The sequence below is a fragment of the Balaenoptera ricei genome, chromosome 3 (assembly GCF_028023285.1).
Source record: "Balaenoptera ricei isolate mBalRic1 chromosome 3, mBalRic1.hap2, whole genome shotgun sequence".
NCBI lineage: Eukaryota > Metazoa > Chordata > Mammalia > Artiodactyla > Balaenopteridae > Balaenoptera > Balaenoptera ricei.
Genome location: NC_082641.1, coordinates 127,507,827 through 127,526,220, shown reverse-complemented (window position 1 = coordinate 127,526,220; position 18,394 = coordinate 127,507,827). Strand labels below are relative to the sequence as shown.

At 55.5% G+C, this 18,394-nt stretch overlaps 1 protein-coding gene across 8 annotated transcripts in view; it reads right to left on the bottom strand.

Annotated features, from left to right (window-relative positions):
* The window catches only part of TCOF1 (treacle ribosome biogenesis factor 1), a 38,521-nt gene that overhangs the window by 2,639 nt on the left and 17,488 nt on the right, over positions 1 to 18,394 (bottom strand). For 3 of the 8 annotated variants that reach the window (XM_059917496.1, XM_059917498.1, XM_059917502.1), the window contains 10 exons: positions 16,003 to 16,140; positions 15,625 to 15,810; positions 15,291 to 15,497; positions 7,396 to 7,579; positions 6,090 to 6,226; positions 4,419 to 4,532; positions 3,864 to 4,110; positions 3,303 to 3,388; positions 2,581 to 2,761; positions 102 to 653 (listed from right to left, as the gene is read on the bottom strand). In XM_059917496.1, coding sequence (XP_059773479.1) covers positions 102 to 653; positions 2,581 to 2,761; positions 3,303 to 3,388; positions 3,864 to 4,110; positions 4,419 to 4,532; positions 6,090 to 6,226; positions 7,396 to 7,579; positions 15,291 to 15,497; positions 15,625 to 15,810; positions 16,003 to 16,140 — 2,032 coding nt within the window. Of the gene's footprint in view, positions 1 to 101; positions 654 to 2,580; positions 2,762 to 3,302; positions 3,389 to 3,863; positions 4,111 to 4,418; positions 4,533 to 6,089; positions 6,227 to 7,395; positions 7,580 to 15,290; positions 15,498 to 15,624; positions 15,811 to 16,002; positions 16,141 to 18,394 lie in introns of those variants that run through there. The other 5 variants (XM_059917499.1, XM_059917500.1, XM_059917501.1 and 2 more) reach the window with 5 other exon arrangements.

Sequence of the window (18,394 nt, the reverse complement as noted above, 5' to 3'; positions counted from 1 at the left end):
CAGCCCCATCTCTGTGCTGGCTGAAGGCTGCCTGCCTGGGAGGTGACCGACAGCGCTCGGCGGGGCTGGGGAACGCGCTCCGGGCTGCACTGGGCACTTACTCTTGTCGGATTTCTTCTTCTCCTTCTTGCTCTTTGGGTTGCCTTGGTCTCCCCCCTCACCCTTCACCTTCCCCGGCTCCCCTTCTGGCTTCTCCTTGGCCCCTTGGGAGCCGGGAGACTCCTTCTCCTTCTTCTCCTTGATGTCACCACTCGCTTTGTCCTTCTTGGATTTCCCCTTGGAAGTCCTGGGGGCCTTTTCTGGGGAGACCGCACGCTCCCCGCCATCCCCGGCCGCCACCTGCTTCTTCTTCTTGCTCCTGGGGGCACCGGCGGCCGTCTGGTCTTCGGAGAGCTTCCGCTTGTTCCCCAGGCGGCCCTTCCGGCTGCCCTCCCGGTTGCCCTCCTTGGCGGCGTCCACGGCCGCCTTCTTCTCCTGCTCCAGCAGCTCCGCCAACACCTTCACCACCGAGGCCTGCACCTGCGCCTCACTCAGGGGCCAGGGCTCGCTCAGCAGGCGCCGGGTGATGTTGCTCTGCAGCGCCAGCATGGAGGCCTGGGGGCTCCTGGGCCCCTTCCCGGGCTTCTGAGGTGTGGCGCTAGCCTCTCTTCTGCCTGTGGAGGGAGGACCCAGGGTCACGGACCTGAGAGAATCAGGAAGTAGACCTCTCGTGGCATGAAAGTCAAGGGGCTCCAGCACAGACCTGACCTCCTCTGATGCAGTAGAGGGGGACAGCGGGGCCCCGCTGGGTTTCCTGCTCACACCTCTCTGCCAGCTTCTAACTTAGAGCTCTTTTCTTGTCTCCTCACACTAAAAACTCAAGTTCAGGTTGGGGATGGAAATTAACTCCAGAATATTCATCAGTGGGCTTGAAATCTACCAACAAATCAAAGAATCTAACCGTCAGGATAGGGATAGTATCTTCCAGTCAGGAGCCCAGCGCTGGGAGGCAGGAGACCTGGGCTCTGGGTCTGACAACCAAACTCAGTTTCCCCGTTTGTAAAATGAGGGGTTAGATGAACTGTGAGCCCCCTCACCCCCATTCTAAATCACAGATTCATAATAAAAGCGAAAGCCACGCAGTCATTCAACTCACGCCCACCTGCACACAGTGGGCCCAGGGGTCCAGGCGGCGTGGCCTGGGGGTGCTGGGTGCAGTGAACATGCACATGGTGGCTGACTAAGCAGGTTTACCGCCTGCCAGAGTGACTCCTGCTGCAGCCTTTGTTTAGAATTTTCCACGCCTCTGCTCTCCTTTGATAATTGTATGCTGACTACACGTGTGAAAAACCTTCCACAGCCCCCTCTAAAATGTCTCCCTGTCACACCCGCCTCTCACAAGGAGAAGAACGCTGGGGAAGAAAGTGAGCAATGACTCCTCTGCTGACCCGGCACCAGGCAAGCTGCAACGAAAAGCCCAGGGACCGGGGGATGGGGGACTCAGCGTATGTCCTGACGCCGCCCCAACTTCACAGGTGACTTGGCAGGTCTCAGCTCCATTCAGGGCCTCACAGCACAAGTGCGCGGACACCCTGGGCTTGGGGAGGAGCTGCTGGCTTGGCCCTGCTCCACGTGGGGAGGAGAGGGCCGCTCCCGGCAGCGTGCAGTGGGCCCTGCAGCAGCTCCGGCTCCAGAGCCCTAGTGGGCCAGGGGCGGTGGGCAGAGGGGGTCGCAGGACAGACGGAGGCCCAATTCAGTCCTCTGGTGCTTCTTGGCAAGGACAGGAGTTGGCTAGAGAAGGGAGCTGAGGAGGGCACAGGGTGCCACGGCAACCTCTCTCCCTGCAGCCCACTTCTCTGCTTCCTGTCTACCAAACACCTTAGAACACCAAGGCCGGGGAACCCCTACAGCTGTCCCAGGTGTACCCTCTAAATGTCCCATAGCACTGGCACGGTCAGCGGTGGCTGATGCCCCAGGCCAGGTGACCTGAGCACTCCAGTCTGCCCTCCAAACACTGCGTGACCATTTTCCACATGTGCAATTTTCTACGTGACACCAATGGATGCATCAACCCCTGCCCTGTCTGGTTAAGGCACTGAGGTCCAGAGAGGCCAGGGGCTCGTCTGAGGCTTTAGAGAACGTCAGCCCATAGCCTGGGGGCTTCGCCATGTGCTGAAGACTTCTCCAAACGTGGCCCCACCTTCTGTCTGAGCAACCCTGAGTCCTGACGTCCTGCACCATGAACCTACTTGTTAGGAAGAAAAGTCAACACGGACAGCTAGAGAGAGCCAAGGCCTGCCCTGAAAGTCAAGGTACACTTCCTCTAAGGCAGGGGTCACCCTACCATGTGCACCAGCATCCCACAGGGCTGGATAACCCAACCTCCAGGCTGCCCTAGACCACAGCAGCCAGCCTCCCGGGCGCAGGCCCCTGCCCTTTGATGAGCACCTCCAGGCCTGATGCAGGGGTACCAGGCCTCACTTGGGGAGGCCCTGTTGGCAGACAGGACCATGTTGGTGGGACGGCTCCTGAGGGAGGGAAAGGGGCCCCTGCCTTGTCCTTCCACATCCTGCTGTGTCCTTCCTGCAGCCCTTGACTCACCTGTTTTAGGGGACATGGTGCCTGCTGCTTGTTGGGGCTCCACTTCCTGCTTGCCGTCCGGGGCATCTCTGGTGGCCGGAGTAGAGGAAACCGAGGGGTTGGGGTCTGGCTTGGGAGTGGCCTTTGAAGCCTGGGAACTGGCCGGAGTCAGCCCAGGGGTCACATAACCTGAGAGGAGAGACTGAAGAAGCCCAGTGTGAAGAGGCCCAGCAGTGCATGGCCTGCTATGAGGACACCAGCACAGGGACCCCGAGGGTTGGGCCAGCCCTACCGGGCGGTGGGCACATCAGCCCTCTGTGCGTACCTCCTGCACTATTTTAATTAATATATAGTTTTAACAGGCACATTTAAAAAGGAAACTTCTTATTACTAACGCAAATGGAAAAGCACTAGCATTTGCCACGTACAGATGATAACCTTAAAAGAAATCCCATCTGTTAAAGAACGTTTTTATATGGGGATCACCTAAATCAAGGTAAGCCCTGTCTATAGACTCCAAGAGTCCGCTACTCACGCCTTTATGCTGAAAAGGGGCCTCGGGGCAGGAGCCAGCCTGGCTCCACACGGACAGGACCCTGCCCAGGGCCCCTGGGAAGAGGAAGCGCCCAGACCCATGAGCCAGGGGGTGGCCTCGGCCTACGACTGCATAGGTGGGCAAGAGCCGGGCCTGGGGCTCCTGCCCCAAGGCCCCCAAGGTTGCCAGCCCCTTCCCTCGCGGTTACCTGGGAAGGTGCCACCACCTCATCATCGCTGGACTCTGCTGTGGTCTCTTCCACCAAGGTCTCCCTCCTGGAGGGGGCGGGGCCTACTGGAGAAGCACAGGTATCCTACTGGGAGTCCCAGGTACCCTTTGCCAGCTAGACAGGCCAGAGCCCTCAGGAGGGCCCCAGGGCGGCCTGGTCCCTGTGTGCGTGCCTCACCCTCCGCCCACGGCTTCGTCTGCTCCCACTGCTCCCTTCCAAGGTCTACTGCTCTTCACAGCGTTCCAAGTGAGACACCTGAATGCCAAAACCTTCTACTTCCCAAGGGAGCCATGACCCTGGGATTTTGGGGGCTCAGTTAGGGGAGCTTGATACCAGAAAGCTGGGAGTGGCCAAACAGCCGAGTAGGAAGACCTCTAACATCATGTGGACCAACTCTGTTACGGGGTTGTGCAGCTGGGTAAACTGAGACCCTGTGTGGGATGGCTAGGCCAAAGTCGCAGAACAAGTGGAGGTGCAAAGCAGAGGCCTGAGCCGAGGGCTCCACCAGGTCCCCCAGCCTTTCCCTCCCAGGACCCTCACCTGGCCTGTGGGTCAATGGGGCCACCTGGGGCCCCTCAGCATCTTCTTCACTCCCTGAAGAGCTGCCACTGCTGTCCTTGCTGTCACCTGAGGTCCCAGAGGCCTTGGCCTTGGGGCGTCCCGAGGGAGTGGCTATGGCCCGCTGGGTTGCAGGAACCTCAGGCTTTCTGAGCTTGTTGGCCCCTCTGGCCTGCGCGGGGGTGCTCTGGGGACTCGTCATGGGCAGTGTTCCCAGAGCACTGTCGGTCTAATTTGGTGAGAGGAGAAAGGGTGAAAGGAAAAATTAGGGGAAATAAGATCTGGTGCTTACTGAACACCTCAGTTAAGGGCCAGGCACCGTGTTAGCTGCTTCGCACACAGGCCTCATTTAATCCTCCCACAACTCTCTAAGATGGGCAGCAGAAGCCCGGGAGGTAAGTGCGTGTGCTAAGGCCAGTGCTGGTAAGTGCTGATGCTGGGACTCAGGCCCCTGCCTGGGCCCTGCCTTCTACCCTCTGCGGTCTGTGATGACCGTCCCCTCCAGAGTGGGGCCTGGCCCCCGGCTCCCCAGCTCACCCCACTTGAAGACAGGGTCCTGGCAGCAGGAGGCTGGGCCTCACTGGCTTTCTGGGCAAGGACCTTCAGGGCAGCCTGGGTCAGCGGGAGGTGAGCTGGGTTCCTCTTTGTCACCTGTGGACAGCCAAAGGCAGCCCTGAGACTCCCGGGTTCCCGGGATGCCATCATGCCACAGCCTGGTCAGATCCTGTCTGGCTGGGGTGGAAGGGGACCTGTAGCTGCAAGAGGAACCTGGGGCTGGAGTGGAGGACTGAGGGGCAAAGGGGCAACGCCACCATCTGGGCAGAAGATGGTGCCAGGCTTCAGGTTATGAGCTAATCATAGCGTTCTCAGAGGTCCAAAGACAGCTCCCAGCCCAGGGGAGGGAAGCAGCTCAGGCTCCACCGGAGGCCCCACCACTCAGTCTGAGCCTCTAGCCTCGTGGCTGCAACAGCCTCCTTAATGGTCTCCCTGGTGCCACTCCTGCTTCCCACACACGGCAGCAGCCAAGGAGAGAGAACGGAACGAGACCTGGGTGTGATCCCTCGCTGAAACCTCCAGGCCCCCCGCGGCCCTCACCATGGGTTATCAGGCCTGGCCCCTCCGCCCCAGCTTCTTCCAGCTCTCGAACGCCCAAGTGCTTCCCCAGAGGTCCCTGCACCTGGGACTCCCTGCTTGGAGGGCTCCCCAGCTCGCCCAGGCCTGGCTGCTTCTCCGGCCTCAGTGCTGCCTCCTCTGGGAGGCCACCCCGGCCCGTCCTTTCTAAAGCACGTCATCCCCCTGTTCCCTAGTTGGTGAGTACTTTAACTTTTGGTCTCCTTGTTTAGTGGCTGACCCCTGCCGTGGGAACGCCACGAGGGCAGGGGCCCTCCTTGTCTTCTTCCTGTTGTATCCTCAGTGTCCCACATGGACAGATGCTCAGCACCATCTGCTGGCTGAATGGCCAAATGGATGCAGGTTGCTGGGTGCCGTGACCACAAACCAGCCACCCACTCAGCACCCATGCTCCCAGGAAGCTCTTTTTGAGCTGTAGCTCGTGATGAGCCCCTCTGAGTGGAGGTGCCCAAGTCCTGCTGCTGCCTCCCCAGCTCTCCCTCCTCCTGCCTTCTCAGAAAAAAGGGGCGGGTACAAGGGGTCAGGGAAACAAACCCTACAGTCCTGAGAGCAATGGACTGGGAGGCAGGAGCCCCGATTCTGACCCTGCCTGATCCTGGACACGTCTCGACCCTCTTGCTGAGGGCGTGGTGCTCAGTTTCATCATTTGAATGATGAGCCATTAACTCTCCCCTGCCCAGTTTTTAAGTTTCAGCAAGGACCAAATAAATAAAAATGCACTGAAAACCGTGAAGGCTGGGAAGAACGCTCATGGTCACTATGACAAACACTGACAACGGCAAACTTTTGTTCAAACCGGGAGAGAAAAAACAAACCAAAGGCCTGACATTGCTAAAAAAGCTGCTGAGAGACTCAAGGAGCAGGGCTGGCTCTTCCTGGGCGCCACGTGCCAGATCACACAAGGCTAATTTGGGAGCGTGGATCAGGGCTACGGCCAGGCCAGGAAAGGCTGTGGCTTCGAGGGCGTGGGTGAGAGCAACTGCGGTGCCACCCAGAAGCCCTGTGGGGAAGTGGGGGCAGAGGAGGGAGCCCCTCAGCCCTGCTAGCCCGCACAGCGCCCCCTGGCCCGTCAGGTACCTTAGTGGTTGGCGTCTCCTGTTTCTTGCCTTCAGACGCCCGACTGGTGTCCTCACTGCTGCCGGCCCCCACCATGCTGGCTCTGAGGGCTGCCCTGGGGTGGGCCGTGGGCACAGTCGCCACGCTGGTCCTAATGGCTGAGATGGAGCGGGAGGGGCTGTCAGGGCACAGGAGCCCGTGGCCTCCCCAGAGAAGCAACACTCAATCTCTCAGCCCATCCTGGGGACCTGGCGCGGTGCCCGGGGCCTGTGTGGTAGAAGCCCGTTAAATCCCCTCCCGAGCCTTCCAGGTAGGATCTGCCACTGTCTCCACATCACAGGGAGATGACACAACTGCTGTGGCTGTCACCCCAGGCCTCCTTCTCGGCCCCTCCCCACCTTCAGCCCCCGCCGCTGGCCAGGCCGCTCCTCCTGAGCAACAGGCAGAGCACTGGAGCCAAACGTGACTCTCCATGCATGTAAAACAGTCTCTCCTGAGGACAGCCTTGGTCATGTGCAGAGGCTCGATTACACACGTTCACTGCAGCACTGTTCATGACAGCCAAACACCCCAAACAAAACCCTCAGCTTCCTCCAACGTGGCGCTGGCTAAGCAAACTGCGGGATCTCACCCCAGTGACCACTCTGTAGCCAGCAGGCATCACGCTGTAAATATGTAACGTCACAACATACCAAGTAAAGATTACTGAGCGTATGTACAGTGTGGTCTCACTAAAAACACATGGCGTTATCTTAGGTTTTTGTAAAGTTAATAGTTGTAAAATGTTAACAGTAATTATTCTGGACAGTGGGATTCCAAGTGAGGTTTTTTCTTTTGTGCTAATCTGCATTTCTTAATTAGCCTACCAAGATCAGGTATTAATATCTTCATTAAAAAGTGTTCTAGTAATAATAATAGTAATTAACCATTTTCTTGCTATCACTGTTAGAATCACAGATTGTCAAAAGTCAAAGAAATCCCAGATCTGGTCCTGTCTCCAGGAATCCTTCCCTACATGTCTCTGTTTAGGGATTACCTACCCCCCCCCCTTTACATGCCACCAGGAACGGAAGGCTCACTACCTCACAGCCCTCTCCATGTTCAGTCAGTCAGTTGTTACAAAGCTCTTCCTTATACTACAAACCTGGTCCCTGCAGCTTCTAGCCTCTGGTCTGGGTTCTACCCTTTGGAGCCAGCACAGAGAAGCCCCAGCAGCTACTTCTCCTGAGCCAGCCCAGTGGGTGTGTGTGTGTGCACGCGGGTGTGTGTGCGTGTGTCTGGCAGTTGCAGAAGGGGAGTCAGCCCTGCACAGTGGGCCTGTGCTCACCAGGAGTCAAGCACTGCGTAGCGGGGATCACGTCCTCATCCTCACTCTCAGAGGAGCTCCTGGGTGTGCTCTCTGAGGCCTGGGCCTTCCTCGGGGTGCTTGTAGCCTGGGCTTGGGCGGGGGTAGCAGCTGGGCCAGCTGGACTACGATTAGGGTCGACAAAAATCAGAGGGGTTTTAATCACCTTGAAAAACAAAAACAAAACACACCCCCCCAGTGATTAAAGGCTTGGCCAGGGGAAGAGGAAGGGGAAGGTGGGTAGGGGAGGGTTTTGTAAGGCAAGGGGTCCAGAGAGCTTGGGGTGGCTGGGCACAGTCAGAGGCCATTCTAGCTGCCCAGGGCACTCCCAGCTCACTCCCAGCCCACGCACCCGCTGAGACCCCACACAGCACCTCACAGCTCACAGGAGCCCATCTGACCCTCACATAAACCCCTGAGGTCAGCGGCGTTAGCTCCACCATACAGATGGGAAAGCCACAAGTCCAGAGAGGGGAGGAGAGTTGCCCAAGGTCACACGGCCCAACGGAAGCAGAGTCAGGGCCAGAATGTGCAGTTCAGCTTCCCTCCTCTGGCTGACTTCAGAGAGACGCCTGCCGCATGGGGCGGTCCGAGCAGCGCCCCCCTCAGTAGCCTGGCTGTAATACATGATTCACCGGGGAGTGGTTCACAGTCTAGTTGCCCCCATGCCCAAGAGTCTGATGCCGCCTCCTGAGGGGGCGGCCAGGACGCAGCAACCCAGCTACATCGGCCCAGTATCTTCAACAAATAAACTGCACAGGGAAAATCAACAGAGTAAGGCCGAAGGGACCCAGTACAGTGTGTGGCTCTTCCATGGACTCCTATTTGACCACGCCAGATATAGAAAACGTCATTCATGAGACAACTGGGGAATGGGGACACCTACTAGGTGGGTCAACTTTTTAGAGATTGTGCTTAAAAAAAAAAAAAAAAAAAAAAAAAAGGAGGGATTCAGTGGTGTTGGGGAAGTGAGTTGAAGGTTTGGATGAAACGAGCTTGGTCACAAGTTCAGAACTACCAAAGCTGGGGGTGGTACTTGGGGGCTCTGTACACTGTTCTATCTGTGGGTATGCTTTGCATTTTCCAGTGAGACACTGAAACAAAGAGAAAGAAAGCAGCATCACCTGGTGTTCTACGGACGCCTGGGAACCACAGCTCCAGTGAATATGCCCACTGCACAGAAGGGCATCTGGGGAGCCTACTTTCCAGTCCCCAAAGGTCAGGTCTGGTCTGGGTTCTGGCCCCACCCCCACGGGGAGAGGAGAGCGGCAGGCGGGAGCTGCCCACGGCCACGGCCACGGCCTGGGACCCAGGTCTCTGACCACCTCCCGAGCCTGACTCCACCTCCTCCCAGGGTGCTGCGGGAGAGGTAAAGTAAAAAGGAAAGCAGAAAGGGGCCCACCCAAGGGGGGAAGCTCTGCTGGGCTTGGGCCCTTCCTACCCCTGCCAAACGGCCTCCCCCATGGCTGCTCTGATCTACCACTTCCAGAGCCTTCCTTCCCACGTGATGAAAGAGAGAAGATGGAAAGTGGGAGAAGGCTTACAGTTGAGGGAGGGGGGATCTATATATATGTGAGAAGACAGAGGAACAGATTGTCAGGGACGAAGAGAGGCAGCAAGCCCACTGAGGCAAACAATAGCGTCTGGGATGTTAAAAGCAGCTCCGCAGCAGAAGCCTCCGCCCTGTTCCACCTGCCCACGCCGTGCACCCCTCCCTCCCCCAGGCTGGGGGCTGGGCAGGGGGCCTGGCTTTGGGGGGCAGGGCACGAGGGGGACCCTGGCTGAGCCCTGGACTGGGGAGGAGGCTTCAGAAGGAGGGCTGTGCTGCCCAGGGGTATGTGGGATGCAATTCTGATCCCACCTCTGCCACGACCTCACCTTGTGGCCCAGCCCCTGAGCTTCGTGGGCCTTACTCTCCCACCTGTTGAAAGGGCTATTAGTAACCCCAGCCCGGGCTCACTCACCGGAGGGCCTCTGGTCTGCCCAGTACACACAGGGGTGACAAGGGCCTTCTTTCTGGGGTACGTCAGAAAAGACGCACTGGAAAAGGAAGCAGCCCGAACATCTGGCTGGATACCCCGTGTAGGTGCTGGGCAGTGAGGGCCCAGAGGGAATGCAGGCGCCCCTTTCCTACTACAGGGTCTGACGTCTGTAGGACCAAACCCGGGGGCCTTCTAGGAGTCACAGCTGAGCGCATCACAAGAGTGCCCTCGTTCCAGTCTGGGGCAGAGCAGGGGTCGGGCGGATTGGCCCAGGCTGCTGACCCCAAGGCCATGAAGGCACCCGAGCTCTGGATGGCAGCACTTCTCCAAAGCCTCTCCCAGAACTGCCTGGGACTGGTTAGCAGATCCTGGGCCCACTCCACCCCAGGGAGATGAGAAATCCCACTCCCAGGGATGTGGCCTGGCGCCTCCATGGTTCACCAGCCCCCAGGGAATCTCACCCCAGGGGTTGAGAAGGCTGAAGCTCAGCGAGGGCAAGTGGCCCTACCCAGGGTGACCAGCAAGCTGGTATCAGAGCCAGGGCTGGAAGCTAGTCCTCCAGGCACCAGACAGGAACTCCTTCCAGGACCAACCATGCTAAGCCTCTGATTTAACACCCTCATTTAGCTTCTTACAGGACTCTTCTTTCTTTCTGACTCAACCTGGAACTCTGAAGGCAGGGCCTTGTCTTTTTAATTTGGTACTTACCCCAGGCCCCAGCACAGACCCTGGCCTGGGGTTAATGCCAGCACAGCAGGGCTGAGCCACGGACCACCCCCTGAGGTGCCCGTCAGAGCAAGGGGGCAGGCCCCATCCCCTGCATGGCGGGAGGTTGAGGCACGGTGAGGGGGCCTGGGAATGGACCACATCCCCTCTCTGCCTCCCAGCCTGGGGCTCTGCCCACCACCCTGGGATCAATCCCTTTCCCGCATGGACGGGCTAATAATAAAAACAGTGAAACTCGTCAACAGAGAAGTGCCTGATAAACGCATAATAACGATAATAATCATAATTATTGAGCTGGGGATTAAGGAGATAAAAACCCCCCAGTTAGGAGGAGGCTGCAGCTTCCCTGAGCTGTGCCATCTTCCCTGAATCCTCCCGGGGAACGCACAAAGTGCTGACTTTTTTCTTTCCTCTTTTTTAATAGGGACTCCAGAATACTGAGGACTAACGTACCAATTAAATGGCTCAGTTTAAGCATGATGTTCATATTAATTGTGTTAGGCCACCCCCGCAGAGAAGGGCGAAGCGGCCCCCTCCCTCCCAGCTGTTTCAATCCTGCTCAGAGAAGGGGGCAGCCTCCAAAAAGCTCCACAGAGAGCCAGAGGGCAGTGTCCAAGCCCTGCTTCCTTCCTGCCACGGAGAGGGGAGTGTCGGGGTAGTGCCAGGGAGCGGACAGCCTGGGTTCAAACACCGGGTCTGTCCCCTTGCTACAGCCCTGTGACACCAGGGCAGCTCACCCAACTTCTCTGGGCCTCATTCCTTCCTCCTCAAAATGGGAATAAAAGAAGCACCTATCCTCATAGGTCTGTTGTGGGGATTAAACAGAACAATGAAAGTATGGGGCCTAGCACAGTCCTTGGCACTCAGGAAGTGACCAATGGTAAACGGAGTTGCTCATGGTTATTTTTCTAATCTAGGCTATTAAGGAGAGAAAGGCAGTGAGCACCCCAGCACTGGGGGTGTGCAAATGGCATCTAACTCTACCGATGGACTGATTAGCACGTGGTATGATATCTAAGGGGAGCTGGTTTTTTTCCGGCTGCACCGCGTGGCATGCCGAACTTCCCCGACCAGGGATGGAACCTGTGCCCCTTGCAATGGAAGCGCAGAGTCTTAACCACTGGATCACCAGGAAAGTCCTTAAGGGGAGCTGGTTAAGGAGACCCACTGGTCTGGAGGTTGCGGGCTCCAGCATCTCTGAAGGGCCTGGCAGAAGCTTCTAGGAACTTGGGGCTAGAGGAGCACAAAGGGCAGTGCCAGCTGCAGGCAAGGCCTGGGGTTCACACAGAAGCTCAGACACCTGCCAGGTGAAAGTGGGCCTCTGGAGTTGGGCAGACAAGGTGGGCTTGGTCCCGTCCTCAGGGGTAGAGTCAGGGGAGGACGGCTGGCAGCGTGTGAGGATGGGCTGCAGGTGCATGAGTGCGGTCTGGGACCAGGCCTGTGGGGTTCTGACAGGCCCTGCAGAGAAGGCTCCTGGTTCCCAACAGGAAGCAGGGGTATCAGCGTCTGCCCCTTCCTTGGCTCCTTATGGGTCATAGGAGTCTGGGGAAATCACTTCAAGTTGTTGGGCCTTGACTCCTGATGCACCACCACGTGCCCTCCTGCGTTTACAGGCCCTCCCTGTCGGGCGGCACGCTGTGTACCTGCGCCAGCATGCAGAGCGGGGAAGCAGGACTGCCACCCTGTCTGTTCACAGCTGGAACAGCCGGGCCTCAGCATGGTTCAGGCGAGCCCGGGCCCTGGAGCTGGAGGGCGGGGGAGCCGGCTCTGACCCTACACCGTCTGGCTCTGCTGCCTGCCTCCCGGGGTTATTGTGAGGATGAAGGTGTTAAAACAGAGGAGAGAGCTCAGGAAACTGGGAAGTGCTATTTAAGTGGGACAGATCTGCTCCCGCGCCCGGGCCCACCACCCAGCTCTGAGCCTGAGTGTCCTCAGAGACAAGGCCTGGCCGACCTGTCTCGCTGGCAGCTCATCACTGCTGGCTGAGGACCCCTCTGCCTTCTTCTCCGGGGGCGCTGGGGCCAGGGTCTTGCTTCTGGCAGTTTTGGAGTTACCCTCCTTCTGACGGGACAAGCATATGGTGGGTGAGGGGGCATTTGTTAGCCGAGGGGCAGCACCACTGAGAGGCTGGGGTGGGGAAACCACGGCCAGCGAGCAACGACCCTCAGTCTCCGGGGAAGATAGCATGACCCCCCTATATACACACGGGGGGCACAGCTGCTGGCCCGGCATGCCTCACAGCCACTGGGAAGACAGGTCTCCACTCTGTCTATCCTTCCTACAGAGCTGACTCTGAACGTGAAAGGGATGTGTGAGCCAGACATCACTAAAACCTGAGGGCTGGCGTGCTGTTGGCCGGGCATTGGAATAAGAGGTGACAGTGGCCCGGGACAAGGTGGCAGGGGTGGGGCCAGTGGCCCCAGCACAGCTCACATCTGGCTGTCACACCTCCAGCTAAAAGCAGGAGTTGGCTGAGTGTTCCGAGCGGCTGTTATCCCCTCCTGCCGGACCAGGCATAAATGAGGGGGGCGGGCTGGCTGGGAAGAGCCGTCAGGAGCCAGAGGACGACTCAGAGAGCAGTGACTAATCAGCAAGGTGCTGGCGGTGACCAGCTCAGGGGAGCCCAGGTAGGTGCAGAGGGCAGCTCTGGGCCTCCCTACTGGTGCGAAGGCCCCACTTTCACCACTCAGAAAAGCAGGACTCATGTTGCCTGAGCCTCAATTTCTTAAGAAAAGCTAGAAGATCCTGATTTGTGTATTTCCCAATTTTTAAAATGAATCAGCTACAATGCACACTGCAACAGCCATGCCCCCATGGCTTCCTTGCTCACAGAACCCTGACTCTGTTCTGGGGGTCCCCACCACAGGCTTTGGAGAGGGTGGCTACTTCTCCTAGCCAATCACAGGAACTGCAGGCCTCTCATCAGTGAGTGACTTTTTTGGGGGGTGGCAGGGGGCGGGCAGGGCACTGAGTCACTGATGATGTTGAGCTGAAGGACAGATGATGCTGAGCTGAAGGAACGACCTTTACAGACACCTTAACCTGAAACATCGTGCACTGAGATAACCAATCCCCTTAGCATCTAAGCGCTTGTGAAGTAGCTCTTGTTTTCTCCTGCAGATTAGGATGTCCCGACTGATACAATAACCTGTTTAAAACTCTACAGGGACTTCCCTGGTGGCGCAGTGGTTGGGAATCTGCCTGTCAATGCAGGGGACATGGGTTCGAGCCCTCGTCCAGGAGGATCTGACATGCCGTGGAGCAGCTAGGCCTGTGCGCCACAACTACTGAGCTGTGCTCTGGAGCCCACGAGCCACAACTGCTGAGGCCCACGCACCTAGAGCCTGTGCTCCGCAATGGGAGAGGCCACCACAATAAGGAGCCCACACACCGCAGCAAGGAGTGGCCCCCGCTTGTCGCAACTAGAGAAAGCCCAAGCATAGCAATGAAGACCCAATGCAGCCAAAAAAAATAAAAATAAAAAACAAACAAAAGAAACTTTACAAAAAGCACCACAGTCCAAAACATGGCTGGGACCCTTGTGTCTTAGTCTGGCATTTAGGCCCCCATAAATGTTACTGGTAACAAGCAACTAGAAGTGACTATTGCCTACAGGACAGCTGGCCTTTTCTGAACCCACCTGACTTTACAACCCCCCTCCCTTTCCACACTCCCCTCCCCAACCTGGAGGGTCTGTCTCTACTTTTGTGTCTAGGGAACCCCAGGTCTTCCTCCAAGCTCAGCTCAATCCTCTCGTTTGGCCTCTCAGACACTTGTTTTCCCAGCACCATCAGAGCACAACCAGAACATTCTCCAATAATCCGGTCACCTTGTCTTGCCCTACAGACTATATGCTCCTTGAGGGCAGGGCCAACATCTTTCATCCCTTTGTCCCTATCAATAAGACAGCGTGTTCAGTAGTGGTCTGATGCACTGAAGGCAGAGAGGTTAGTGCTAGGAGCACTTACACTTCTTGGTGCTTGTTTACTCATGAAGAAAACAGAAATCTAGGAGGGGCTAGAGCTCAGCGTGGAACAGGGATTTCCAGCTTCCCTTAAGAAATGGAAGCTCAAGGGACTTCCCTGGTGGCGCAGTGGTTAAGAATCCGCCTGCCAATGCAGGGCACACGGGTTCGAGCCCTGGTCTGGGAAGATCCCACATGCCGCGGAGCAACTAAGCCTGTGCGCCACAACTACTGAAGCCTGCGTGTCTAGAGCCCGTGCTTCGCAACGAGAAGCCACCACAATGAGAAGCCCGCGCACCCCAAGAGTAGCCCCTGCTCTCCGCAACTAGAGAAAGCCCGCGTGCGCCCAGCAATGAAGACCCAATGCAGCCAAAAATAAATGAATAAATAAATAAATAATAAAAAAAAAAGAAATGGAAGATCTGGCCTCACAAAGGGTCCATCTCCACCAGGCCACAACTGGCTGGAGCTGACAGGGACTGCTTTTCTAGATGAGACAAGGGCTCTCCAGTTTGTACTGGTTGCCACCACTCCCTACTGTCTCTCCTGACACCAAGGCTCCATGTCAGTTGCCATCTATCACCTCTACTAGGCCTGAGCCCGTCGTTTCCATCACATGTCTGAGCCCTGCGAGTCCTGGAGTTTGTCACCCTGAACTTCTTCTGTGCAAGCAGACAGAGGGAAAATGGTCAAGATAAAAGTCGGTTGCTCATTCCTTCCCTCTCCCCACTCCCCAGGCTTCACGTTAAGCTAGAAGAGCTCTCCTTGAGAGATACACATGCCTACAGGAGGCCCCAGGCCCAGGTGAGGGATGTGACTTCCTCCAGCTTCCCAGGGCCTCACGGTACCTGCATCACAGTCCAAGCCTCCTCATGGCCCTCTGTGACATCTTTGGGGGCTTGGCGGGAGTTGCTGGCCTAGCATTCCACGGGGCTGGTGTGCCCACTCGTGCTGTGGAGGCCTTGGTAGATATGGGAGTGCATAGGACACCTTTCATCAGGGAGGCCTTGGTTAGGGGGTTTCTACAGCAGGTTTCACCTAAGGAGACATGGGGGACAGCAGCTGGGGGAAAGGATCCTGGGGTCAGAGCCTTAATCTGGTCTTAATTCCTTCTTCACCTGGCCCTGAACCCACGTTCTGATGCAGGAGTAGGTGGCGGTGGCTCAGAGGCCTGGCACTGTAGCTGCTTCCTCATGAGGCCTCACCTGGGCTGGGGGCACAGCTGCCGGCGTCTCCCCGTCACTGTCTGACTCCTCCTCGCTGCTGCTCTCCGAGTCCTCTTCCCGCTTCCCGGCCTGGGCAGCTGGGGGTCCTGCCTTCCCAGGGGGTGCTGGGGCCGCCCCTTTCCTGGGGGACCCCTTGGTGGAGGCTGAGGCAGTTCTGACCTGGGGGGTCTTCCCTGAGGGCTTCGCCTGGAGTGAGAGAAGCAGAGTCAGGGAAGGGAGACGGGAGATGCATGGGGCATGTGTAGCTGTGCTGTGGGCGGCTCCTGGCACAGAGGGGAAGCACAGGGCTGCTCTCTGCCCTCCCGGGCCTCACCTGAGCGGGCGCCTTCCCCTCACTGTCCGACTCCTCCTCACTGCTCTCCGAGTCCTCCTGTGGGCCCCTGACCGGCCCCAGCTGGGCCTGGGCTGCTGCAGCCAGTGCTTTCCCCACAGCCGGCACAGACACCTGGCCCCTGCCCGAGACGGCACTGCTCTTGGGGGCTCTTGCTGGTGGCTTTACCTGAATCATGAGGAGGGAACAGTATTGGGGAAGGAAGAGGAAAGCGCAGTTCCCCTTAAGTGAAGCCCCACCCAGGGCATGGCTGTGGGGAGATCACTCCCGCCTGTGCAGGACCCTTGTCCAGGCTGGGGCCACTGCTTGGCCTCCTCTCCATCCCACCCCGGCACCTCTTCTGGCACTGGTCCTACTTGCCTTGGCTGGGGACCCCAGTTTGGCTTGAGCAGCTGCAGAAACCCCTTTTCCAGGAGCTGATGCTGCCCCTTTGGCTGAAGCCACTCTGGTGGCAGCTGGGTTGGCTTTGGTCTGAGGGGTTTTCACTGAGGTCTTCACCTGGAAGGAGGAAAGGGAATTACGGAAAGGGGGTGAGATGCAATAGAGCAGGTAGCCAAGAATGCCAATTCTGGAGTCAGATGCCTGAGTCCGGATTCTGGCTCCTCCAGTAACAGCTGTGTGAAACTGGGCAAATCATTTGACCTCACTGGGCCTCAGTTTCCTCCTCTATAAAATGGGAATAAATGAGGCCTACCCATAGGGAGGGTGAGGATTAAATGGGAGATTCCCAGTGTTTAACACAGCGCCTGGCACACAATAAGCACTCAAACTTATTACTGTGAGAACTTTTCTTACTGTTAGCTAAGTATAAGACTACCCAGAGCAAAGGTGTTTTCCAGGCTCCCTTTTAGCTAGGTGGCCATGTGATTAACTTCTGGCTAATGGATGTAAGTCAAGCATACATTTGACTTTCTTACACACGTAGGAAATGTGTCTTCTTCCTCTCTGCTGCCTGGAATGCTGAGGTAACAGCTGGAGCTCAAGCAGCCATCTTAGTCTATGAGATGGGAGCCAAGTACTCAGGATGGCAGAACAAAAAGGAAAACCACTGTTGTTTGAGGTTTTCTTCAGCTTAACCTAACCTAAACTGATATTCAAGGAATCCCCTAAAAGCTTGTCAGGGTCTATAAACAGAACTATAGACATAAGAGCAACAAAGAGCAAAATCCTTGATAAGAGTGTGAAAGCAAGCCTTGCTAATGTGAAATCGGATGAGGAATTTGGCATCATCTCAAGGCCCCTGTCTCCTTCAGAGATGTCATCTGAACAGTGATATGCCCTACAACCCAGCTTCCCTCATTCACATGGGACCAAGTGAAATTATCAGTCATGAATTGAAGAAAGAAAATTCTCTAAAGCATGGACTATGTATGACTAAGGCTAAGGTGGTTAGCAGCACAGAACTCAAGTCATCCAGAGGGGAGTAATGTTTTTTACATAGACTTACAAAAACAAAACAAAAGAAACCAAGTCTAAGTTGACCTAACAAGTCTTAAAAGTTTAAAAGAACTGAAATCATACAAAATATATTCTCCAGCCACACAGGATTAAATCAGGAATCAACAACAAAAAGAAATCTGTGTAATTCCATACATTTGGAAGTTAAGCCACTTCTTAATAATACAAAGAATAAAAATTTAAAAATACAACATTTCAAACTTCATGAGACAAAGCTAATGCAGTCCTCAGAAGGAAATTTATAGCTTTAAATGTTTACATTAGAAAGAAAGAGCTAAAATCAAAAATTTAAGATTCCAGGGACTTCCCTGGTGGCGCAGTGGTTAAGAATCCACCTGCCAATGCAGGGGACATGGGTTCGAGCCCTGGTCTGGGAAGATCCCACATGCCACGGAGCAACGAAGACCGTGCGCCACAACTACTGAGCCTGCACTCTAGAGCCCGCGAGCCACAACTACTGGAGCCCACGTGCCACAACTACTGAAGCCCGCACGCCTAGAGCCCATGCTCCACAACAAGAGAAGCCACCGCAATGAGAAGCCCACATACCACAATGAAGAGTAGCCCTCGCTCACCGCAACTACAGAAAGCCCGTGCCCAGCAATGAAAACCCAATACAGCCAAAATAAATAAATTTAAAAAAAGAAAAGAAAAAAAAACTAAGATTCTACCTTAAGAGGCTAGAAAAAGAAGAGCAAATCAAACTCAAAGTAAGGAAAGAAATAATAAAGATCACAGTGGAAATTAATGAAACAGAAAACAGGAAAATGATACAGAAAAATCAATGAAGCCAAAAGTTGTTTCTTTGAAAAGAATGAAATTGATAAGTCTTTAGCTAAACTTACCAAGAATAGGACAGAAGACACAAATTACCAAAAATTAGGAAAGAAAGCAAGACATCACTACAGACCCTATAGATATTAAAAGGATTATAGGGGAATATTATGAACAAATTTATGTTAACCAATTAGACAACTGAGATGAAAACGGACAAGTTTCTAGAAAGGCACAAATTATTAACTGTGCACAGAATTATTAACAGGTACAAAATATAAACTGATTCAAGAATAATAAAATCTGAATATACCAATATCAATTAGAGAAATTGACTTAGTAACTAAAAATCCCCCCCCCACACACACACAAGCAAAAAGCCCAGGCCCAGTTGGCTTGACTGATGAATTCTATTAAGAAAGAAATAATACCAATCCAACACAAACTCTTAGAAAACAGAGCAGAAAATACTACCCAACTAATTTTATGAGGTAGTATCACTCAATACCAAAGCCAAGCA